The 25,189-nt window shown below is 49.7% G+C and overlaps 1 protein-coding gene across 7 annotated transcripts in view; it reads left to right on the top strand.

The window, feature by feature from the left end:
* ARHGAP22 (Rho GTPase activating protein 22) overlaps window positions 1-25,189 on the top strand; it is a 219,865-nt gene that overhangs the window by 189,457 nt on the left and 5,219 nt on the right. For all 7 annotated transcript variants that reach the window (XM_032607461.1, XM_032607457.1, XM_032607458.1 and 4 more), the window contains 5 exons: window positions 13,866-14,073; window positions 19,343-19,475; window positions 20,359-20,432; window positions 21,027-21,148; window positions 23,047-23,947. In XM_032607461.1, coding sequence (XP_032463352.1) covers window positions 13,866-14,073; window positions 19,343-19,475; window positions 20,359-20,432; window positions 21,027-21,148; window positions 23,047-23,947 — 1,438 coding nt within the window. The remainder of the gene's footprint in view (window positions 1-13,865; window positions 14,074-19,342; window positions 19,476-20,358; window positions 20,433-21,026; window positions 21,149-23,046; window positions 23,948-25,189) is intronic.

The following is a 25,189-nucleotide window of genomic DNA, read 5'->3' as shown; positions in this document are numbered from 1 at the left end:
AATTATGTGTTTCTCAGGGTTATATGCCCAGTAGTGGGATTGCTGGGTCATATGGTAGTTCTATTTGTAGTTTTTTAAGTAACCTCCAAACTGTTCTCCATAGTGGCTGTACAATTCACATTCCACCAGCAGTGCAGGAGTGTCCCCTTTCTCTGCACCCTCTCCAGCATTTATTGTTTCTAGATTTTTGATGATGGCCATTCTGACTGATGTGAGATGATATCTCATTGTAGTTTTGATTTACATTTCCCTAATGATTAATGATGTTGAGCATTCTTTCGTGTGTTTGTTGGCAGTCTGTGTGTCTTCTTTGGAGAAATGTCTGTTTAGGTCTTCTGCCCATTTTGGATGGGGTTGTTTGTTTTTTGTTATTGAGCTGCATGAGCTGCTTATAAATTTTGGAGATTATCCTTTGTCAGTTGCTTCATTGCAAACATTTTCTCCCATTCTGAGGTGTTGTCTTTTGGTCTTGTTTATGGTTTCCTTTGCTGTGCAAAAGCTTTGAAGTTTCATTAGGTCCCATTTTATAAGTTTTGTTTTTATTTCCATTTCTCTAGGAGGTGGGTCAAAAAGGACCTTGCTGTGATGTATGTCATAGAGTGTTGTGCCTATGCTTTCTCCTAAGAGTTTGATAGTTTCTGGCCTTACATTTAGGTCTTTAATCCATTTTGAGCTTATTTTTGTGTATGGTGTTAGGGAGTGATCTAATCTCATACTTTTACATGTACCTGTCCAGTTTCCCAGCACCACTTATTGAAGAGGCTGTCCTTTCTCCACTGTACATTCCTGCCTCCTTTATCAAAGATAAGGTGACCATATGTGCGTGGGTTTACCTCTGGGCTTTCTATCCTGTTCCATTGATCTATCTTTCTGTTTTTGTGCCAGTACCATACTGTCTTGATTACTGTAGCTTTGTAGTATAGGTCTGAAGTCAGGAAGCCTGATTCCTCCAGCTCCGTTTTTTCGTTCTCAAGATTGCTTTGGCTATTCGGGGTCTTTTGTGTTTCCATACAAATTGTGACATTTTTTGTTCTTAGTTCTGTGAAAAATGCCCGTGGTAGTTTGATAGGGATTGCATTGATCTGTAGATTGCTTTGGGTAGGAGAGTCATTTTCACAATGTTGATTCTTCCAATCCAAGAACATGTTATATCTTTCAATCTATTTGTATCACCTTTAATTTCTTCATCAGTGTCTTATAATTTTCTGCATACAGGTCTTTCGTCTCCTTAGGTAGGCTTATTCCTAGATATTTTATTCTTTTTGTTGCAATGGTAAATGGGAGTGTTTTTCTTGATTTCAATTCAGATTTTTCATCATTAGTGTATAGGAATGTAAGAGGTTTCTGTGCATTAATTTTGCATCCTGCTACTTTACCAAATTCATTGATTAGCTCTATTAGTTTTCTGGTAGCATCTTTAGGATTCTCTATGTGTAGTATCATGTCATCTGCAAACAGTGACAGCTTTACTTCTTCTTTTCCGATTTGGATCCCTTTTATTTCCTTTTCTTCTCTGATTGCTGTGGCTAAAACTTCCAAAACTATGTTGAATAAGAGTGGTGAGAGTGGGCAACCTTGTCTTGTTCCTGATCTTAGTGCAAATGCTTTCAGGTTTTCACTATCGAGAACGATGTTGGCTGTGGGTTTGTCATATATGGCCTTTATTATGTTGAGGAAAGTTCCCTCTATGCCTACTTTCTGCAGGGTTTTTATCATAAATGGGTGTTGAATTTTGTCAAAAGCTTTCTCTGCATCTATTGAGATGATCATATGGTTTCTCTCCTTCAGTTTGTTAATATGGTGTATCACGTTGATTGATTTGCGTATATTGAAGATCCTTGCATTCCTGGAATAAACCCCACTTGATCATGCTGTATGATCCGTTTAACGTGCTGTTGGATTCTGTTTGCTAGTATTTATTGAGGATTGTTGCATCTGTGTTCATCAGTGATATGGCCTGGTATTTCTTTCTTTGTGACATCCTTGTCTGGTTTTGGTATCAGGGTGATGGTGGCCTCGTAGAATGAGTTTGGGAATATTCCTCCCTCTGCTATATTTTAGAAGAGTTTGAGAAGGATAGGTATTAGCTCTCCTCTAAATGTTTGATAGAATTCACCTGTGAAGCCATCTGGTCCTGGGCTTTTGTTTTTGGAAGCTTTTTAATCACCGTTCAATTTCAGTGCTTGTGATTGGTCTGTTCATATTTTCTATTCTTCCTGATTCAGTCTTGGCAGGTTGTGCATTTGTAAGAATTTGGTCCATTTCTTCCAGGTTGTGCATTTTATTGGCATAGAGTTGCTTGTAGTAATCTCTCGTGATCTTTGTATTTCTGCAGTGTCAGTGTTGTTACTTCCCCTTTTTCATTCTAATTCTGTTGATTTGAGTCTTCTCCCTTTTTTTCCTTGATGAGTCTGGCTAATGGTTTATCAATTTTGTTTATCTTCTTCAAAGAACCAGCTTTAGTTTTATTGATCTTGGCTATCGTTTCCTTCATTCTTTTCATTTATTTCTGATCTGATTTTTATGATTTCTTTCCTTCTGCTTACTTTGGTGTTTTTTTGTTCTTCTTTCTCTAATTGCTTTAGGTGCAAGGTTAGGCTGTTTACTCGAGATGTTTCCTGTTTCTTAAGGTAGGATTATATTGCTGTAAACTTCTCTCTTAGAACTGCTTTTGCTGCATCCCATAGATTTTGGGTCGTCGTGTCTCCATTGCCTTTTGTTTCTAGGTATTTTTAAATTTCCTCTTTGATTTCTTCACTGATCACTTCGTGATTAAGTAGTGTATTGTTTAGCCTCCATGTGTTTGTAGTTTTTACAGATCTTTTCCTGTAATCTAGTCTCATAGTGTTTTGGTCAGAAAAGATACTTGATACAATTTCAGTTTTCTTAAATTTATGAAGGCTTGATTTGTGACCCAAGATATGATCTATCCTGGAGAATGTTCCATGAGCACTTGAGAAAAATGTGTATTGTGTTTGTTTTTGGATGGAATGTCCTATAAATATCAATTAAGTCCATCTTGTTTAATGTATCATTTAAAGCTTGTTTTTCCTTATTTATTTTCATTTTGGATGATCTGTCCATTGGTGAAACTGGGGTGTTAAAGTCCCCTACTATGAATGTGTTGCTGGTCAATTTCCCTTTTATGGCTGTAGTATTTGCCTTATGTATTGAGGTGCTCCTATGTTGGGTGCATAGATATTTACAATTGTTGTATCTTCTTCTTGGATCAATCCCTTAATCATTATATAGTGTCCTTCTTTTTTTCTTTACTTTTTTACTTTTTTCTTTCTTATTTTTATTTATTTTTTAACATGTTTATTGGGTATAATTCCCTTTACAATGGTGTGTTAGTGTTCTGCTTATAAAAAAGCGAATCAGTTATACATATGTCCCCATATCTCTTCCCTCTTGCATCTCCCTCCTACCCACCCTGCGTATCCTACCCCTCCAGGCGGTCACAAAGCACCGAGATGATATCCCTGTGCTATGCGCTGCTTCCCACTAGCTATCTACCTTACGTTTGGTAGTGTATATATGTCCATGCCTCTCCCTCGCTTTGTCACAGCTTACCCTTCCCCCTCCCATAACCTCAGGTCCGTTCTCCAGTAGGTCTGCGTTTGTATTCCTTTCTTACCCCTAGATTCTTCATGACATTTTTTTTTCTTAAATTCCATATATATGTGTTAGCGTATGGTATTTGTCTTTCTCTTTCTGACTTACTTCACTCTGTATGACAGACTGTAGGTCTATCCACCTCATTACAAATAGCTCAGTTTTATTTCTTTTTTTTTTTTTTTTTTTTTTTTGCGGTATATGGGCCTCTCACTGTTGTGGCCTCTCCCGTTGTGGAGCCACAGGCTCCGGAACGCGACACGCTCAGCGGCCATGGCTCACGGGCCCAGCCGCTCCGCGGCACGTGGATCTTCCCGGATCGGGATACGAACCCGTGTCCCCTGCATCGGCAGGCGGACTCCCAACCACTGCGCCACCAGTGAAGCCCAGTTTTATTTCTTTTATGCTGAGTTATATTCCATTTTATTCCATTTTATATATGTGCCACATCTTTTATCCATTCATCCGATGTTGAACACTTAGGTTGTTTCCATCTCCAGGCTATTGTAAATAGAGCTGCAATGAACATTTGGTACATGACTCTTTTTGAATTATGGTTTTCTCAGCGTATATGCACAGTATGGGGTTGCTGGGTCATATGTAGTTCTATTTGTAGTTTTTTAAGGAACCTCCGTACTGTTCTCCATAGTGGCTGTACCAATTCACATTCCCACCAGCAGTGCAGTAGTGTTCCCTTTCCTCCACATCCTCTCCAGCATTTATTGTTTCTAGATATTTTGATGATGGCCATTCTGACTGGTGTGAGATGATATCTCATTGTAGTTTTGATTTGCATTTCCCTAATGATTAATGATGTTGAGCATTCTTTCATGTGTTTGTTGGCAGTCTGTGTGTCTTCTTTGGAGAAATGTCTATTTAGGTCTTCTGCCCATTTTTGGATTGGGTTGTTTGTTTTATTGTTATTGAGCTGCATGAGCTGCTTATAAATTTTGGAGATTAATCCTTTGTCAGTTGCTTCATTTGCAAATATTTTCTCCCATTCTGAGGGTTGTCTTTTGGTCTTGCTTATGGTTTCCTTTGCTGTGCAAAAGCTTTGAAGTTTCATTAGGTCCCATGTTTAATTTTTGTTTTATTTCCATTTCTTCTAGGAGGTGGGTCAGAAAGGATCTTGCTGTGATGTATGTCATAGAGTGTTCTGCCTATGCTTTCTCCTAAGAGTTTGATAGTTTCTGGCCTTACATTTAGGTCTTTAATCCATTTTGAGCTTATTTTTGTGTATGGTGTTAGTGAGTGATCTAATCTCATACTTTTACATGTACCTGTCCAGTTATCCCAGCACCACTTATTGAAGAGGCTGTCCTTTCTCCACTGTACTTTCCTGCCTCCTTTATCAAAGATAAGGTGACCATATCTGTGTGGGTTTTTCTCTGGGCTTTCTATCCTGTTCCATTGATCTATCTTTCCGTTTTTTTGCCAGTACCATACTGTCTTGATTACTGTAGCTGTGTAGTATAGTCTGAAGTCAGGAAGCCTGATTCCTCCAGCTCCGTTTTTCGTTCTCAAGATTGCTTTGGCTATTCGGGATCTTTTGTGTTTCCATACAAATTGTGAAAATTTTTGTTCTAGTTCTGTGAAAAATGCCCGTGGTAGTTTGATAGGGATTGCATTGAATCTGTAGATTGCTTTGGGTAGTAGAGTCATTTTCACAATGTTGATTCTTCCAGACCAAGAACATGGTATATCTCTCCATCTATTTGTATCATCTTTAATTTCTTTTATCAGTGTCTTATAATTTTCTGCATGCAGGTCTTTTGTCTCCTTAGGTAGGTTTATTCCTCGATATTTTATTCTTTTTGTTGCAATGGTAAATGGGAGTGTTTTCTTGATTTCACTTTCAGATTTTTCATCATTAGTGTATAGGAATGTAAGAGGTTTCTGTGCATTAATTTTGTATCCTGCAAATTTACCACATTCCGTGATTAGCTCTAGTAGTTTTCTGGTAGCATCTTTAGGATTCTCTATGTATAGTACCATGTCATCTGCAAACAGTGACAGCTTTACTTCTTCTTTTCCGATTTGGATTCCTTTTATTTCCTTTTCTTCTCTGATTGCTGTGGCTAAAACTTCCAAAACTATGTTGAATAAGAGTGGTGAGAGTGGGCAACCTTGTCTTGTTCCTGATCTTAGTGGAAATGCTTTCATGTTTTCACCATTGAGGATTATGTTGGCTGTGGGTTTGTCATATATGGCCTTTATTATGTTGAGGAAAGTTCCCTCTGTGCCTACTTTCTGCAGGGTTTTTATCATAAATGGGTGTTGAATTTTGTCGAAAGCTTTCTCTGCATCTATTGAGATGATCATATGGTTTCTCTCCTTCAGTTTGTTAATATGGTGTATCACGTTGATTGATTTGCATATATTGAAGAATCCTTGCATTCCTGGAATAAACCCCACTTGATCATGCTGTATGATCCGTTTAACGTGCTGTTGGATTCTGTTTGCTAGTATTTTATTGAGGATTTTTGCATCTGTGTTCATCAGTGATATTGGCCTGTATTTTCTTTCTTTGTGACATCCTTGTCTGGTTTTGGTATCAGGGTGATGGTGGCCTCGTAGAATGAGTTTGGGAATGTTCCTCCCTCTGCTGTATTTTAGAAGAGTTTGAGAAGGATAGGTATTAGCTCTCCTCTAAATGTTTGATAGAATTGCCTGTGAAGCCATCTGGTCCTGGGCTTTTGTTTTTTGGAAGCTTTTTAATCACCGTTTCAATTTCAGTGCTTGTGATTGGTCTGTTCATATTTTCTATTTCTTCCTGATTCAGTCTTGGCAGGTTGTGCATTTGTAAGAATTTGTCCATTTCTTCCAGGTTGTGCATTTTATTGGCATAGAGTTGCTTGTAGTATTCTCTCATGACCTTTTGTATTTCTGCAGTGTCAGTTGTTACTTCTCCTTTTTCATTTCTAATTCTATTGATTTGAATCTTCTCCCTTTTTTTCTTGATGAGTCTGGCTAATGGTTTATCAATTTTGTTTATCTTCTCAAAGAACCAGCTTTTAGTTTTATTGATCTTGGCTATCATTTCCTCCATTTCTTTTTCATTTATTTCTGATCTGATTTTTATGATTTCTTTCCTTCTGCTTACTTTGGTGTTTTTTTGTTCTTCTTTCTCTAATTGCTTTAGGTGCAAGGTTAGGCTGTTTACTCGAGATGTTTCCTGTTTCTTAAGGTAGGATTATATTGCTATACACTTCTCTCTTAGAACTGCTTTTGCTGCATCCCATAGATTTTGGGTCGTCGTGTCTCCATTGCCTTTTGTTTCTAGGTATTTTTAAATTTCCTCTTTGATTTCTTCAGTGATCACTTTGTGATTAACTAGTGTATTGTTTAGCCTCCATGTGTTTGTATTTTTTACAGATCTTTTCCTGTAATTGATATCTAGTCTCATAGCATTGTGGTCAGAAAAGATACTTGATACAATTTCAGTTTTCTTAAATTTACAAAGGCTTGATTTGTGACCCAAGATATGATCTATCCTGGAGAATGTTCCATGAGCACTTGAGAAAAATGTGTATTGTGTTGTTTTTGGATGGAATGTCCTATAAATATCAATTAAGTCCATCTTGTTTAATGTATCATTTAAAGCTTGTGTTTCCTTATTTATTTTCATTTTGGATGATCTGTCCATGGGTGAAAGTGGGGTGTTAAAGTCCCCTACTATGAATGTGTTACTGTCGATTTCCCCTTTTATGGCTGTTAGTATTTGCCTTTTGTATTGAGGTGCTCCTATGTTGGGTGCATAGATATTTACAATTGTTATATCTTCTTCTTGGATCGATCCCTTGATCATTATGTAGTGTTCTTCTTTGTCTCTTCTAATAGTCTTTATTTTAAAGTCTATTTTTTCTGATATGAGAATTGCTACTCCAGCTTTCTTTTGATTTCCATTTGCATGAAATGTCTTTTTCCATCCCCTTACTTTCAGTCTGTATGTGTCTCTAGGTCTGAAGTGGGTCTCTTGTAGACAGCAAATATATGGGTCTCGTTTTTGTATCCATTCAGCCAATCTGTGTATTTGTTGGGAGCATTTATTCCATTTACATTTAAGGTAATTATCGATATGTATGTTCCTATTCCCATTTTCTTAATTGTTTTGGGTTCGTTATTGTAGGTCTTTTCCTTCTCTTGTGTTTCTTGCCTAAAGAAGTTCCTTTAGCAGTTGTTGTAAAGCTGGTTTGGTGGTGCTGAACTCTCTCAGCTTTTGCTTGTCTGTAAAGGTTTTAATTTCTCCATCAAATCTGAATGAGATCCTTGCTGGGTAGAGTAATCTTGGTTGCAGGTTTTTCTCCTTCATCACTTTAAATATGTCCTGCCAGTCCCTTCTGGCTTGCAGAGTTTATGTTGAGAGATCAGCTGTTAACCTTATGGGGATTCCCTTGTGTGTTATTTGCTGTTTTTCCCTTGCTGCTTTTAATACGTTTTGTTTGTATTTAATTTTTGACAGTTTGATTAATATGTGTCTTGGTGTATTTCTCCTTGGATTTATCCTTTATGGGACTCTCTGTGCTTCCTGGACTGGATTAACTATTTCCTTTCGTATATTAGGGAAGTTTTCAAGTATAATCTCTTCTTTCTTTTTCTCTTCTTCTGGAACCCCTATAATTCAAATGTTGGTGCGTTTAATGTTGTCCCAGAGGTCTCTGAGACTGTTCTCAGTTCTTTTCATTCTTTTTTCTTTATTCTGCTCTGCAGTAGTTATTTCCACTATTTTATCTTCCAGGTCACTTATCCGTTCTTCTCTCTCAGTTATTCTGCTATTGATCCCATTTAGAGTATTTTTAATTTCATTTATTGTGTTGTTCATCATTGTTTGTTTTGTCTTTAGTTCTTCTAGGTCCTTGTTAAATGTTTCTTGCATTTTCTCTATTCTATTTCCAAGATTTTGGATCATCTTTACTATCATTATTCTGAATTCTTTTTCAGGTAGACTGCCTATTTCCTCTTCATTTGTTAGGTCTGGTGGGTTTTTATCTTGTTCCTTCATCTGCTGTGTGTATTTCTGTCTTCTAATTTTGCTTATCTTACTGTGTTTGGGGTCTCCTTTTTGCAGGCTGCAGGTTCGTAGTTCCGTGTTTGGTGTGTTTCCCCAGTGGCTAAGGTTGGTTCAGTGCGTTGTGTAGGCTTCCTGGTGGAGGGGACTAGTGCCTGTGTTCTAGTGGATGAGGCTGGATCTTGTCTTTCTGGTGGGCAGGTCCACATCTGGTGGTGTGTTTTGGGGTGTCTGTGGCCTTATTATGATTTTAGGCAGCCTCTCTGCTAATGAGTGGGGTTGTGTTCCTGTCTTGCTAGTTGTTTGGCATAGGATGTCCAGCGCTGTAGCTTGCTGGTCGTTGAGTGAAGCTGGGTGCTGATGTTGAGATGGAGATGTCTGGGAGATTTTTGCCATTTGATATTATGTGGAGCTGGAAGGTCTCTTCTGGACCAGTGTCCTGACGTTGGCTCTCCCACCTCAGAGGCACGGCACTGACTCCTGGCTGCAGCACCAAGAGCCTTTCATCCACACGGCTCAGAATAAAAGGAAGAAAAAGTAGAAAGAAGGAATTAGTAGTAGGAGAGAGAGAGAGAGAGAGAAAGAGAAAGGGAGCGAGAGGGAGAGGGAGGGAGGGAGGGAAGGGGAGAGGGAGAGGGAGATGGAGAGGGAGGGAGGGAGGGAAGGGGAGAGGGAGAGGGAGAGAGAAAGAAAGAGAGAAAGGAAAGAAAGAGAGAAAGAAGGGAGGGAGGGAGGGAGGAGGGAAGGAAGGAAAAAAAAGAAGATAAAATATAATGAAGTTATTAAAATAAAAAAATAATTATTAAGAAAAAAAAACGGACGGATGCAACCCTAGGACAAATGGTGGAAGCGAAGCTATACAGACAAATCTCACAGAGAAGCGTACACATACACACTCACAAAAAGAGGAAAAGGGGAAAAAATAATAAATCTTGCTCTCAAAGTCCACCTCCTCAATTTGGGATGATTCGTTGTCTATTCATGTATTCCGCAGATGCAGGTACATCAAGTTGATTGTGGAGCTTTAATCCGCTGCTTCTGAGGCTGCTGGGAGAGATTTCCCTTTCTCTTCTTTGTTCTCACAGCTCCCAGGGGCTCAGCTTGGGATTTGGTCCTGCCTCGGCGTGTAGGTCGCCGGAGGGCACCTGTTTTTCTCTCAGACAGGACGGGGTTAAAGGAGCTGCTGTTTCGGGGGCTCTGGCTCAGCCAGGCCTGGGGGAGGGAGGGGTACGGAGTGCAGGGCGAGCCTGCGGCGGCAGAGGCCGACGGGACGTTTCACCAGCCTGAGGCGCGCCGTGCGTTCTCCCGGGGGAGTTGTCCCTGGATCCCGGGACCCTGGCAGCGGCGGGCTGCACAGACTCCCCGGAAGGGAGGTGTGGATAGTGACCTGTGCTCGCACACGGGCTTCTTGGTGGCGGCAGCAGCAGCCTTAGCGTCTCATGCCCGTCTCTGGGGTCCGCGCTTTTAGCCGCCGCTTGCGCCCGTCTCTGGAGCTCCTTTAAGCAGCGTTCTTAATCCCCTCTCCTCGCGCACCAGGAAACAAAGAGGGAAGAAAAAGTCTCTTGCCTCTTTGGCAGGTCCAGACTTTTCCCCGGACTCCCTCCCATCTAGCCGTGGTCCACGAACCCCTTCAGGCTGTGTTCATGCCGCCAGTCCTCTCCCTGCGTTCTGACCGAAGCCCGAGCCTCAGCTCCCAGCTCCGCCCGCCCTGGCGGGTGAGCAGATAAGCCTCTCAGGCTGGTGAGTGCCGGTCGGCATCGATCCTCTGTGCGGGAGTCTCTCCGCTTTGCCCTCCGCACCCCTGTTACTGCGCTCTCCTCCGCGGCCCCGAAGCTTCCCCCCTCCACCACCCGCAGTCTCCGCCCGGGAAGGGGCTTCCTAGTGTGTGGAAACCCTTCCTCCTTCACAGCTCCCTCCCACTGGTGCAGGTCGAGTTCCTATCCTTTTGTCTCTGTTTATTCTTTTTTCTCTTGCCCTACCCAGGTACGTAGGAGGTTTCTTGCCTTTTGGGAGGTCTGAGGTCTTCTGCCAGCGTTCAGTAGGTGTTCTGTAGGAGTTGTTCCACGTGTAGATGTATTTCTGGTGTATCTGTGAGGAGGAAGGTGATCTCCGCGTCTTATTTTTTGCCATCTTCCCGGAAGCCGAAGAACCAGTTTTTAGTTTCATTGATCTTTGCTATTTTCTTCGTCTCTACTTATTTCTGCTCTGATATTTATGATTTCTTTCCTTCTACTAACTTTGGGTTTTGTTTGTTCTTCTCTCTCTAGTTGCTTTAGGTGTAAGTTTAGGTTATTTGAGATTTTTCTTGTTTCCCAAGGTAAGATTGTATTGCTATAAACTTCCCTCTTAGAACTGCTTTTGCTGCATCCCATGAGTTTTGGACCATCATGTTTTCATTGTCATTTGTCTCTAGGCATTTTTAAATTTCTTCTTTGATTTCTTCTGTGATCCCTTGGTTGTTTATTTAGTAACATATTGTTCAGCCTTTATGTGTTTGTGTTTTTTTACAGTTTTTATCCTGTAATTGATTTCTAATCTCATAGCATTGTGCTCGGAAAAGATGCTTGATATGATTTCAGTAGTCTTAAATTCACTGACTTGTGGCCCAAGATGTGATCTATCCAGGAGAATGTTCCATGTAGACTGCCTGGGTTTGAACCTTGACCCTGCCACATGCTGAGTGAACTTGGGCACATTCTGAAGCCCACTGCCTCTCAGTTTGTTCATCTGGAAATTGGGAATGATGATGATGGTGATGATGATAACAATAATAGTAATATTCCCTAAGTTATCTAGCTGTCTGAGGATCAAATATGTTGATACATGTAAAGTGCTTAGAGCATCACCTGGTACCATGAGTGCCATGTCTCAGCCAGTTCAGCACACTTTCCTTGTGCACATGTGTATGCATGCACACACACATATGCACACACAAGTCCACATGCAGGTGTAGGCATGAACACTCACACACTCACACACACATGCATCCACACACTTCTCCCCAAAGCATTGATGGTGTCACTGGGTGCCTTCCTTGTGGGCATGTTTTCTAGATGGGAGAAATCTCATCCCCCAGGTTCTATATACTTTGTCTTTAGGTCGAGCAGCATGAGAAGGAACATTGACTGAGTCCTGCTCTATGTCAGGCATTGTCTTAGGGACTGATGTATCTTATTTCAAAACAGCCATCGTGTGTGGGAAGCTACAGTAGGCAGTCATCCATCCTGCCACCCTCTCACCTGGCTGGCTCAGCACTCAGGTCTTGGGAGGCCACCTGCCTGGGCTGCATCCCTCTGGGAGGACAGAACTGCCTAGACAGAATGGAGCTTTGATGTCATGCTCTGGCCCACCCCACAGCCGCCCTGCGGGGATGGTCTCTGAGTCCGAGATATGGAGATGGCAGATGGCGGGCCTTCCAGAGTCCTTGTAGAGCTTAGGGCTGGGAGAAGTCTGTTTCTCCTTCACTATCACTGTGAGTTAGGGAGCTTCATGGATCTCCACTCCTTCCACTCTTTGCCTTGGCTGCCAGGAACCTCTTTGCCCAGTTGTGTATTTAGTTGTCACAGGTTTTCTGGGTCAAAAGTTCCTTTACCTTCTTGCTCTCTCCCTCCGTCCCTCATTTGCTTTCTTGTCCTGTATTAAATGTTTTGGATATTTTGCTTTCTAATTTTTTTTTTTTTGCAAATGTTATTGAGATATAGCAAACAGAAAGGTGAATAGAACACAGGTGTCACAAGTGTGTAGTTTAATGATTTTTCTCAAAGTGAACAAAGCTGGGTAAGTAGTACCCAGGTCCAGAATCCGAGTATTACCAGCACCCCCGGGTCCCCTCAGTCACTGACCCACCAAGGTAACTATGTTCTGACCTGGTTTTGCACTTTACATAAATGGAGTCATGCAGTGTACACTCTGGGTCTGGCTTCTGCTAGCAATTATGGGTTTTTTTTTTTTCATTTTAAAAAATTTTGATAAAAATAGGTCTGACATACAATTTTAACCAAAGTGTACAATTCAGTGGCATTAAGTATATTCGTCATGTGCAATCATCACCATCATTCATCTCCAGAACTCTTTTCATCTTGTAAAACAGACTCTGTACCCATTAAACAATAACTGTCCATTCCATTGTCCTTCAATCCCTGGCAACCACCATTCTACCTTCCGTCTCTATGAATTTGATTATTCTAAGTACCCATTTGATTATTCTAAGTACAGTATTTTACTTGTTTTAGTGGACTGGCTTGTTTCACTCGGAAAAATGTCCTCAAGGTTTGTCCATGTTATAGCATGTGTCAGAATTTCCTTCTTTTTATGGCTGAATAATATTCTGTTGTATGTATGTATCACATTTTGTTTACCCGTCTATCCACTGATGGACACTTGGGTTGCTTCCGCCATTTGGATGTTGTGAATAATACTGTGAACATGGGTGTACGTATATCTGCTCAAGTCTCTGCTTTCACTTCTTTCGGGTATACAGAATTGCTGGATCATATGGTAACTGTGTTTTAAATTTTTTGACATGCCTCCGTACTGTTTCCCACAGCGGCTGCACCATTTTACATTCCCATGAACAGGGCACAAGGGTTCCAATTTCTTGACATCCTCACCAACACGTTTTCTGTTTTTTGGATAGTAACCGTCCTCATGGGTGTGAGGTGGTTTTGATTTGCATTTCACTAATGATCAGTGATGCTGAGTTGTGACTCTGCTTTCTCATCATCTATCGTCTGTCTTTTTGCCTGAGCTGTGTCCCATCTGTTGTCATTGCTGTCCCATGCTCCATGGTATGAGGAGACCATGACGATCCCGCTCATTCTGCCGCTCATGGGCATTAGGTAGTTTCCCCTTTGGAGGGATTGCAAGGGAGTGCCACTAAGAACATTCTAGAGTGCGTCTTTCAGTGGACATAGTGTTGGGTTTTTAAATGCAAGCCACTTCCATTTGGAGGTTAGTGTTGCATAAATAAACCAATCAATAAAATGCATAATGCATGCTCCCTGAGGGTCTTCCCTGAAGGTCCCCAGGCTTGAACAAGCTCCACAGGCCAGGCCCCTGCCCGCTATGCCCTCCTGCCCCGTCCCAGCCGCCTGGTGCCTGCCCTCCCAGTTTCTAACCTGCTCCCTCACGGGGGAGCCACCCTTGGCCCTGACAGCACCCCCTGCCCTCTGTTGTCCCCAGCGCCCTCCCCCACCGCCAAGCCGGCTAGCTTAGGGTGTGACCAGCTCCTCTCTGTGCCCAGGGGTCTTTGGGCAGCGCCTGGAGGACACAGTCCACCACGAGCGGAAGTATGGCCCGCGCCTGGCACCCCTGCTGGTGGAGCAGTGTGTGGACTTCATCCGGGAGCGCGGGCTCACCGAGGAGGGCCTCTTCCGCATGCCTGGCCAGGCCAACCTGGTGAGGGACCTGCAGGATTCCTTCGACTGTGGGGAGAAGCCACTGTTTGACAGGTGAGCTCCTGGGAGGGGTGCAGGGAGCTCCTGTCCATTCCCCTGCATAGCCTCCTCTCAGGATGCCAGCTGAGAGGCATGGGTGCAGGATGGAGGATGGGATGGCGCCCTACACTGGCACGTGCCCAGCCAGCCCTCCCAATGGGCGGAGTGCGGGGCACAGAATCACTGCAGCAGCCCTGCATCTCCCTTAGGGGTGGATCCTGCCACCTCCACACGGGCTGTATTCACTGTGGATGCCCGTAAGCCCACCCCAGCAGGAGCAGGGAAAGGCCTCTGCTGGCACCATCCAGGACTCCAGGCCTTCTGCAGGGTCTGTCTCTTGGCTCTGCTTTCTTGGGATAACTTGCCCCCCAGGCTCCTTTGGTGCCAAGATGGAGGCATGGCTCCAGCCCCACATTCTCACAGGTTTTGGGGGCAGGGGAGCAAGTCTCCTCCACCTGTCCTGGTCCAGTGCCCATCCTACCTCATTACTGGGACTTACTGGGTCCTGGGCTCCACCCCGGGACAGTCAGCCTCACTTAAAGCCCAGGGGCTAAGAACGGGGGAGAGGTAGCTGTTTGGGGGCCTCTTCTCTCTGATGGTATCTCCATTATGGGGCAGTTTTTCATAGAAAATTCTTTCTGTATCAAGCCAGCCCTGGCCCCCATGGAGCTTCTGCCCGTTCTTCTCAGATCTGCCTTCACAGATGAGGGCCCCTCTGTTGCAGGATGGGTCCACAGGTTTCTGCTGGCAGCCCTGGCGTTTTCAGATCTTTTCCTCTCGGGGCAGAACACTTCCAGCCCCTCCAGCATCTGCCCAGACCCATCACCACAGCCAGGAGAGTCTGTCAAATCCTTTTTCACATGTGGAGCCTGGGACTGATCACCACTCCCCAGAGGGGGTCTAACCCAGGAGGGCACAGGGGTTCCTTCATCTGGAGCCTCGTGAATTTCCATCTGATACTCTGAGCTTGTGGTTTATTATTTATAATCTCAGTGAGCTTGTGGTCCACTCTGAACCTCTGCCAGCCAAGCCTCTTCCATCCTGTGCCTGTGTGGCTGTGGGTTAGGATGGGAGATTGCTTCAAATAATGCTTCTCTGTGGTTCCTGGAAACTTGCTGTTGACATTGAGGTTTTTTAGAGAAGGGACCACGGCCCCAGTTGCCACTGACCCCACACCTTGAGCACTCCCCTGGCTGTGGATGACCACGGCCTCTCCTTTCTCTGCTCCCCCCGTCACTGGGAAGGTGCTGACGAGCTGAGTGTGGTGTGCTTCTGGGAAATCTGACGGAAGTGATGTGGTCAGTAGCCAGAGGGACCCTCAGTTCCAGAACCAAGGAGAGGATTCTGGGGACAGGTGTGGGGTTGGGTGTCCTCTGTTTCAACAGGGCAACAGTAGGGTGTGAGAGCAGGTGAGTGCACCTGGGAGGGCATGAGGGAGAAGAGAGGAAAGGGGACAACCTGAGAAGCCCCATCTTGGAGGATGGGCTGGAGGTGATCCCAGGAAGAGGTGTAGAAGTGTCCAGAGGGAGAGACAGGAGCCCAGGGAAGGCCTGCCCCACACTGCTGAGAGGTCGGGAGTCAGGGCTGCAAGGCGGGGGAGTCTGAGGGCCTCTGCCTCTCCAGTGGGTATTCAGCAGGTGAGCCAGAAGGGGAGAGGATCCAGGCTGAGGCCTTCAGGAACCACAGCTTGCACAGAGCATTTGTGCAGGGGGGGCAAAGCCGAGGAAGGCACTCCAGGGAGCTGGGTTTGGTCCTGAGGCCCAGGAGGCCAGGCACAGTTTGAGTAGGGTGGCAGCCAGATCTGATTTCGTGTTTGCAGCTGTCTCCCGAGTTGGCATCAGGTGGTAAGACAGTATATCTGGATCCCCGGGAGCTACCAAAAGTCCAGGTTCCAGGCCCCGCCCTCTCCACTCCTGTGGAATCAGACACATGAATGAGGAGTGGGAATCTGCATGTATAAAAGCCCCCAGTGACTCTGCTCAGCAACCAGATTTAGAGGGCAGTGGCCAAGGGGGAACCCCACACCAGGGTGGGGGCAGAAGCAAGGGTGAGTGGCATGACGGGCACAGGTCAGGCCCCCCCTTTGCACTTTCCAACCTCAACCTCTCCTCAGCCTCTCTTCCCCCGCCCTTCCTCTCCCTCCCTGACCCCCTGCTTCCATCTGGAGCATCCCACACTAGCCCTGCCCTCAGTGCGTTTACAGACTTTTCTTCAATGGTCATATGCCCATTTTATGGATTAGAACCCAAGGCTGGGAGACCCCATGTAACTCACCCAAGATGCCCAGAGGTGGGCTCTGCCCAGCTGGATCCTGGCCTCTTTCCCAGAGCCCTTTGCCCTCCACCTACATTCCCCCCTCCAGGAAAGTTCCTCTCTCAGCCTGCTCACCCTTCCAGAACCATCCTGTTCCTCCCTCCTGTCATCCGACAGCCTCTCATGTAGGGTCTCCTCTCCCGTACCCACGCTTGCCCGTCCTCAGCCCCCTGAACACCGGGGCTCCACCCTCCTTTCCAGGACCCTTCTCCACAGTGTTCCCTGCACTGCCACAGCTGGCCCGGGCTCTGAGTGCCTCTCCCTTCTGGAAGCTTCTCCCGGGGTGTCTGACCCCATTCTCTCCCACTTCCTGGTATCTCCTCTGGCCCTGCATTGTGCCCACCCCCAACACAGGCGTCCCAAGGCTCCTCTTCTCCACTTCCTGACGAGATTGTCCCAGGGCTGCTCCCCTCACCCACACGCTGGCAGAGGCCATCTGGGACTGAGCTGGCTTGCTCCATGTGCATAGACACGCTCTGCACCGTGAACTCCGGCCTCCAGTCCTGGACTCGCTCCTCCATACAGAGCCCCACCTGGCCTGGAAGCTGCAGTCACCACACCTGTCCCTTCCTGCCACCCTGGTCTCTAGTCCCTGGCCCGTAGCAGGTCTCCCAGCCCTGTCCGTGTTGTTGCCGAGCATCTCGAGGACGGTCTCCCCCATGCCCCACCTTGGTGGCTCTGGTGACTCTCGCAACAACCCTTCTTACATCACTTCGCACCCATCCATTGAGGGAGAGTGCTTGGTAGGTGTGGGGGAGTGGCTGTGAACAGGACAGACAACAGACAAGGCCCTGCCCTCATGTGGCCAGGACAGATGACAAATAAATGCACTCAGGGAACCAGCCCGGGTTCCCATCACCAAGCTCCCCTTGTCCTGGCCCACAGCACAGAGCAGGGCGTGCTCCTGGCTCCCAGAGCAGGCAGCCCGGCCCCCAGGGAGGTAGTGCTTGTTGACTGGGCTGGGATGGGAAAGATGGGCCAGGCTGTTGTGTGGAGAGTGGACTGTAGGGGAGCGAGGTGTAGGGGCCAGGAGACCACAGCTGTGTTCTGGATGGACATTGGTGTCGGTGGGGCTGAGGGGGTCTTTGGGAATGAAGAGATGCAGGGGAATGGCGGCATTACCAGATCCATCCTGCAGATGGAGAAACTGAGGCTGTGGGTTATCTGCCTCACGGTGGGTTACCTGCTGTGCAACAGCGAGGGCAGAAGCTGATTTGGACCCCAGGGTAAGCCCTTGTCTCCAGCTGTTGCCCTCCTTGCCGGTAAACACTGTGTGCCTGCTCCTGGGAGAGGGAGTGGGACGGGTGACGACACCTGCCCTGAAAGGGCTCACAGGCTGGTGGGCAGCCATTGTGCTGTGGGCTGCGAACGTTTTCCTTGAGTGCTGGAGGTTGGGGCTGGACTCAGGCAGGTGTGTGTTGAAGGGGAGGGTCTGAGGGGAGTTTAGGGAGAAAGTGACCAGAAACAGCCTTGGGTCAACTGTGGGGAGTGGGGAGAGAGGGAGGAAGTGAATTTCTAGGGAGGGAGAAAGAAGGTGAGGTGGTCAGGGCTGGGCCAAGCTCACAGACGCAGAAGCACTGGAACCCGCGGGCAGCCAGGAGCCGCCAGGATGGGGCTTTGGGCAGGGACGTGGAGGCAGGGTCTGCAGCATAGAGGGGCCACTCTGCGTCTACTTGCCCAGATCAGAAATGCTTCCACCTCCTCCATCGGGGGAGACATAACGGCTGGCCCTTGTCTGAAGGCCAGCAGCTGATCCTCCTGGCTTCCCATCCCTCCCCGCATCCTCCTGGGGCTCCTGCTCACACAGTGGCTGGCAGTGAACTCATGGGGTCCCCAGGTGGGAGAAGGGGCATTGGGCTCAAGGCTGGGTACTCACTGGGGACCTAAGCACCCAGGAAATGGATGGGTCAGCAGAGGAGGTGGCTGAGAGAAGGCACTGAAGGCCGTGGGCGGCAGCATGTCTGGCTGGAGAGGGGAGGTGGGGGCACATATGAGGGCTGCTCCACTGGCCAGACGGAGAGCCACCAAGAGCCACCAGTCCTGAGGAAGGGAGGAGCTCTGGGTGCGTGAGTTTGAGGTGTATGTAGCCCTGTGGAACCCCAGAATTCCAAATGCCAGGGCGGAAGGGACCCCAGGGCTTAGCTCAGTGATACCAGCCTTGGACAGCCAGGGCCAGGTGGCACCTTAATGGCACAGCCATGTTCTTTGGTCCTAGGCCCATCTTTCCTGAGCACCTCCCATGAGGGAAATGCAGGTCCAGCGTTTAAATCCAGGGCCCTAGAAAAGCAGATGAAACACCTGGGGTCTAGCCCAGCCTGGGAGGCAAGCTTGGAGGAGGTGCCAAGACTGCAGTCCAGGACCTGAACCGAGAGTCCAAACAGGCCCAGGGCTGCCGCCCTCCACAGGGCCCACTTCAGCCCGGGCAGCTCCCAGCTATGAGCAGGAGACTGATGCCTGGGAGTGCACATACGGGGCTCTGGGGTGCTGGAAATGGGGCATCCATAGTGTGAATAGAAGCCCAGAAGCCAGGGAAAGAGCCTGACCTCTGACCTGCCCAGCCCCTGGTGGCAGGTGCCCAGGGACAGCTGCCCTTTTTCAAGGGGCTCATTAGCCCTGCGTGGTGGGCACCTTTGACACAGCCCTCCTGCTTCCGTTGGAGGGTGAGCCTGGGCAGAGGAGCAAGCTCAGGCTTGGGTCGAAGGACAGCTGTGCCCCTGGCTGCCTGCCTCCCCCGTGTGGAGCAGCTGCACGTCACCCTCCAGAGTACCCTGGGGCAGGCAGCAGGGCAGTGGAAGGGAGCCCTTCACGCTCACCTGTTCACCAGCCAGTCATCACAGTGCACACACACACACACACACACACACACACGGACGTGAGAGCAGAGGCTGCCCCTGGTGGGGGTGGGCCGGGGTACTGGTCACTCCTCTGGTTCCCTGGCGCCCTGGCCTCACACTCATCCCTCTGCCTGCAGCACGACAGACGTGCACACGGTGGCCTCCCTGCTGAAGCTCTACCTGCGGGAGCTCCCCGAGCCTGTGGTCCCCTTCGCCAGGTATGAGGACTTCCTTAGCTGCGCCCAGCTGCTCACCAAGGACGAGGGGGAGGTTAGTGGCTCATGGGGACCCATCCTGCGGGGGTGGGCCTGCTAGTTGGTGGCGGGTATGTGGAGACAGGACTTTCTGTGACTCTTCATGGCACACAGATCCTGCCGCCTGCTGTGTGTCAGGGGGGTGGTGCCCTGGAGCAGCCTGCTTTGTGGGGGACAGGCCTAGACCTCCTAATCTGGGGAGGGCCGGAACATCCCACTGTGTGTGGAGGGCACTCTGGGGCGAGGTGCCTGGAGCATCCCCTCCCTGTGTGCGGCCCTCTGTCTCCCGGAGGGGCAGGTACTTCCTAAAGCAGGCCGTGTCCCAGCCGTGCCCCTGAGCACAGGGAGCTCAGGCTGGGCCACCACCCAGTAGGCACTCCTGCTCCATCACCTGCTCCCACAACCAACTCAGGCTGCCCAGGCCGGCCGTGGGGTTCAGAAACCACCAGACCTTTCATCTGTTTCTATCCCGCCGCCTCCCAAAAGAATTCGAGACTGCTCCCAGGACAGGCCCCCCACCCCACCCCCGCAGTGCCCGCCTGCAGCCCTGGTGGGCTCCGGCTGGGGAAGGACTGTTTGCGCTCCCTCTGGCCGTGTGGGAGATGAGGGGTCTTTATCTGGCAAATATTTGTACTTGATCAGTGAGCTGGCCCTGACATTCCTCTGTGGCCCTGCAGAGGCACCTCCCTCACAACGGCTTCTCAAAAGTAAATCTGCTTCCCCCCAGAGGTCACAAGCCTCTGGGAGATGGAAGTGGTGGTGGTCACCTGGGGCCAGGCCCATGGGCTGTGGATGGAGGTCTGGACTCGGATTCTCACCCCCTACTCCCTCTAGTAAGAGAAGGACTGGGGCCTGCTTGCTGGTCTTTGAAATGCTGTTTTTCCTCTCTCAATCCCAAGGGAACTCTGGAGTTGGCTAAACAAGTGAGCAGCCTTCCCCTGGTCAATTACAACCTGCTCAGATATATCTGCAAGTAAGTGACTAGGGGTGGGGCTTCCCTCCCCTGTGCTCTGGCTCCCTGCCCTTCAGGGGGGTCGGGGGGGCCTGGGTCATGCTTCCACTCACATGTCTGTCAAGCCAATGGGGAATATAGAAGAACACAGTCACTGCACTCATAGAGCTTACAGTCCTGAGCACATCATTCCTGAAGGAAAAGGATACAGCCTTTGTTCCTTCTGCCTCCTCTGCGTGCCTCTCACCATCCCCTCCCCATGGTCTGCCTCCTGACCACGACCTAGGCTTAGGGTGCCAGGCGAGGACATGCAGGGTGGCCTTCACCCAGCCCCGTGTCTGGGGGGATCTGGGCCTTCCTGGGCATCTGCCCCCACTGCAGGTGGGAGAATTATGTGTCCTTCCATGACAGGCCCTTGTCCCAGTGGCCTTTGCTTCTGACGGCCCTCTCAGATCTTAGGGGAAGCTCTGCCTTCTTCCAAGCCTGGCAGGGCAGCTGGCTGTGCTTAGCAGCTGTGGAAATGTGGGTGCAGCTGAGCATGGGAGCCAGGCAGCTCCCAGTAGATCTGGCATCAGGATTTGCTTCTCTGCCAACTGTCTTTTCCTTACATTGCAGGTTTCTGGATGAAGTTCAGTCCCACTCAGATGTCAACAAGATGAGCGTCCAGAACCTGGCAACCGTTTTTGGACCTAATATACTTCGGCCACAGATAGAAGACCCAGTGACCATCATGGAAGGTAATGGTGGGGGTGTGCGTGGTGCTCTGGGCTCGCCTTGATCCTGGGCAAGTCCTCAGCATCCTCAACGCCAGGCCGGCAGGAAGGGCGGCTCCATCCCTGGGGATTAGGCAGCAGCCTCTCTGGACCTCCTCACCGCCTCCTCCAGCGCCTCCTCCCCCATGGGGTCAGCTATAAGAGGAAAAGGAGCTTTGCCCTGTGGATGGGGTCATAAGGTGCAGTTAGAATGGTGAGAGAGGCTGGGGGGCGGGTGTGGAAAAGGTCAGCGCACTTGCCCTTGAACACACACAGATGTTTTTGCTTTACTAAAGTAATTTTCGATTAAGTAATTGTCACAGGCTTCTTCTGGATGTCAGAGCTTTTGCAAACCCTAGGAATATTCCGTTCTATAATAAAGACTAATAATGATTAAAAAAAAAATAGCAACAGCAGCTGTTTTAACACGCCCCGGCCTCTGCTAAGTACTTTACTTCTACCACCGTATTTTAATCTTCACAAGCAGCCCGTGCTGTGGTTACTGCCCCCAGTTTAAGGATGAGGAGACAGGCCAGGAGAGGCAAGGTGACTCTGTCAGCCCGACTTTTCAAAGGGCACAGGTGCAGGCTGGCATGGAAATGAGAGCCCTGCTTGGAGACCCCATGGAAGACTGCCGGCGGGGTTAGTGTGAGAGCCTAGCCACTCACAGGCAGGAAACCCGCAGCCAGTCCCGGCTGAGCGCAGATGCCGGCGGAGACTCACACGGGACCCACCCGATGCCAGCTGGAGCCCGCTGCCCCCGGCGCCAGGCAGGCTGAGGGCAGAGGGGCCATTCCTGCCGAGCGTGACCTAGGGGAGGGGCAGGGTGGGCTGTGGAGCTGTCCCTCGCCGCCCCCAGCCGAGGGTGTGACCGTTGGGGTTGATGCTCTCGCTTGGCACGCCCTTGGCCTGACGGGCAGGTCTCCCCAGAGCTCCCGCCTGCCAGGTTGTGCAAATGTCTGAGGGCAGATGCTCACCCCACTGACTTGCTGAGCTCCTGCCTCACCTACTTTTCTGGACTAAAGATTGTTTACTTAGTTTTCCCCACGATTCTCAGTTACTTCTAGTGGGAGGGTCCACCCAAGTACTTCACCCTCCTCATCACGCAGAAGCCTCCCCAGTCTCTGGTATTTGGTTGAGGACAAGAGGAGGGAACGAGGCAGCAGGATCGATACCATGGTCCCTCTGCACCGCCTCCCTTTGTCACTGACCCCTCCCCCCACCCCACAGCCTCAGGAACCGAGTCCCCACAGATGCCACAGGCTGCATCTCAGGGGCTGTGGCCTGGAGAAGAGGGATTGTGTGCATGTGTGGGGGGCTGTTCACGTTGGGGGGCAGCCGTGTACACCTGTCTGTGTGCACGGGGTTGTGTATGTGTGCCTACACGCACCTGTAAGACCTCTCTACTCTGTGTCCCAGAGCCCCGTGCCTCCCAGAGTATGGACGGTCAGGCACGGCCACTGTGGGCAGCATATGGGGCAGCCGAGAGGGCCCTGCCGTCCAGGTCCTGGCTTCCAGTCCCAGCCTGCCCTTGGCTCAGCCCGCAGCCTAAACAGGCACTGTGCCTGCTCATCCCCCCGCCAGCCGGGTGGAGTGGGTGCGAAGGGACAGTGCTGCTCTGTGCTCCAGGGCCCACATTTGGAGGAGGGGGATTCTTGGGTATGGTCCTTATGTCCCTGCCTGGATTTGGAGGGGGTGGTGGCCGTCCTTTCCTTTGGGGCGGCACGTGGCAAGCTCTCTTTAAGTCCTCACTTGATTAGCCTGGTTTGGGGCTACTATCAGGGCTGGGCACTCTGGGTTCGAGCTGCAGCTTCCCCTGACTGGTCTGGAGAGCCTGAACTGGAGGTATTCACAGCCAGGCTCTTGTTCCTTTTTCCTGGCAGGCACCTCTCTGGTCCAGCACCTGATGACCGTCCTGATCCGCAAACACAGCCAGCTCTTCACTTCGAGGACCACGGAAGTGCCAGCCTCCCCACGTGGGAGCCCACCATGCACCGTGGGATGGGGCTCCGAGGAGGTCACCAGGGACAGCCAGGCAGAGCCCGGCAGCCCCAGTGCCCCTGGCCTGCCCTCGCACAGGACCTCTTCTCTGGATGGGGCTGCCGTGGCGACATTCTCTAGAACCTCTCCCACAGGCCTGGGTAGCCGAAGCAGCCCTGCTGCCACCCCTGGGAAGAAGGTGCAGACTCTGCCCAACTGGAGGTCTTCCTTCCGGCAGTCAGGGTCCCGGTCGGGGAGCCCGAAGGTGGGCATCTCATCCCTGGAGGTGCCCATCATCTCCTCCGGAGGGAACTGGCTCATGAATGGGCTGTCCTCCCTGCGAGGCCACCGCAGGGCCTCATCGGGAGACCGGTTCAAGGACTCAGGCTCCGAGCAGAGACTCTCCACCTATGACAACGTGCCCCTGCCCAGCCCCTTTCCCAGCACGCCCAGCGTGGCCAGCATGCCATGGTCTGGGGCCTCCTCCTGCGAGGCCTCAGCCAGGGGCTCGGTCAGCAGCTGCGCAGCGTGCAGGGCCAGTGGCTCTTCCGCCTGCAGCTCCCTCCACACTGAGGGGGCCCTCGAGCCCTCCCCTGTCCCCAGCAGCAGTGAGGAGTGCAGATCCCCAGACCTGGACCACGGCCTGGACAGGGTGGGCGCCTGCATCAGCAGCAGTGAGCCCAGTGACCCAGGCAGCCCCACCCAGGACCTCACCCACCGTACTGAGGCTCTCCAGGGCCTGGTCACGGAGCTCCGGGCAGAGCTGTGCCGGCAGAGGACTGAGTATGAGACGAGTGTGAAAAGGTAAAGGGCTGCAGCTGCTGGGCGAGTGTGAGGTGGGCGCTCCCTGGGCCGGGCAGGGCCCTTGCAGCCAGCCAGCTCACTGGGCACCAGTCTGGGCAGTCAGCCTCTGGCTCTGAAAGAAAGTCTCCTGGAGGCAGGGCTCAGAGCAGCCAGTGCCCAGGAGCCCCCTTTCTGGGACAATGCCCACAGGACAGGGCTGGGAGTGGAGGGGTGGGGATCCTATGTCTGGGAAAGCTCAGGAGCTGAGGGGCTGGCATGCTGTCAGAGGCCTTTGATGGAGAGGCTCAGAGTGGTGGTCCCTCTGGGGCCCTCAGTCAGAGAGGAGGCAGGCCCCCAAGGTATGTCCTGTAGCCCAGGAACTGGGACTGGGGCAGGGCACGCATGCACTGCAGGCCCCAGGCCAGCCTGGTTGACTGCCCACGGTTGGACCTGATGTAGAGTGAGGACTTCTTCTGGATCGAAGTCTGATTTTCTCTGAGGAGGGAGCTGGCCTTGCCGAGCCAAGCCCTCCCTTCCGCTGGGTCACAGAGGACACCTCGTGCCACCTTTTTTTTAAATATATAAATTTATTTATTTTTGTCTGTGTTGGGTATTCGATGCTGCCCACGGGCTTTCTCTAGTTACCGTGAGCAGGGGCTACTCTTCGTTGTGGTGCGCGGGCTTCTCATTGTGGTGGCTTCTTTTGTTGCGGAGCACAGGCTCTAGGTACACAGGCTTCAGTAGTTGTGGCTTCGCCAGCTCTAGAGCGCAGGCCCAGTAGTTGTGGCACATGGGCTTAGTTGCTCTGCGGCATGTGGGATCTTCCCGGACCAGGGCTCGAACCCGTGTCCCCTCCATTAGCAGGCGGATTCTTAATCACTGCGCCACCAGGGAAGTCCTTCGTGCCACCCTTTAAGGCTTGCAGGCTTGTTCACTGATGGGCCCTGGTTGCAGCCTCCCTGTGCAGAGGGCATTTTCCCGCTCTGAGAGGCCGAGTTCCCCAATTAAAATCACCAGCAAAGCCTACACTGGACAGTGAGCGGTGCTTCCATCAGCATCTCAGACCCCTTAGCTCCTTTTGCCCAAGGCCTTGCATCAGCCTATGCATCAGACCTATGAACCCATGTCCCACCCACTAGCAGGGGGCTTCATTGGGTTCTGAGTGCTTCCTCTTTCCATCAGACAGTGGAGGTGGAAGGGATTCATGCTTCTATTTCTGAGCCTGGGATTCCCACGGGGAGCTGGAATGGTAGCATTTGACCC

The sequence above is a fragment of the Phocoena sinus genome, chromosome 16, assembly GCF_008692025.1.
Source record: "Phocoena sinus isolate mPhoSin1 chromosome 16, mPhoSin1.pri, whole genome shotgun sequence".
In the NCBI taxonomy this organism is placed as follows: Eukaryota; Metazoa; Chordata; class Mammalia; order Artiodactyla; family Phocoenidae; genus Phocoena; species Phocoena sinus.
This window is presented reverse-complemented; position numbering and strand designations above follow the sequence as displayed.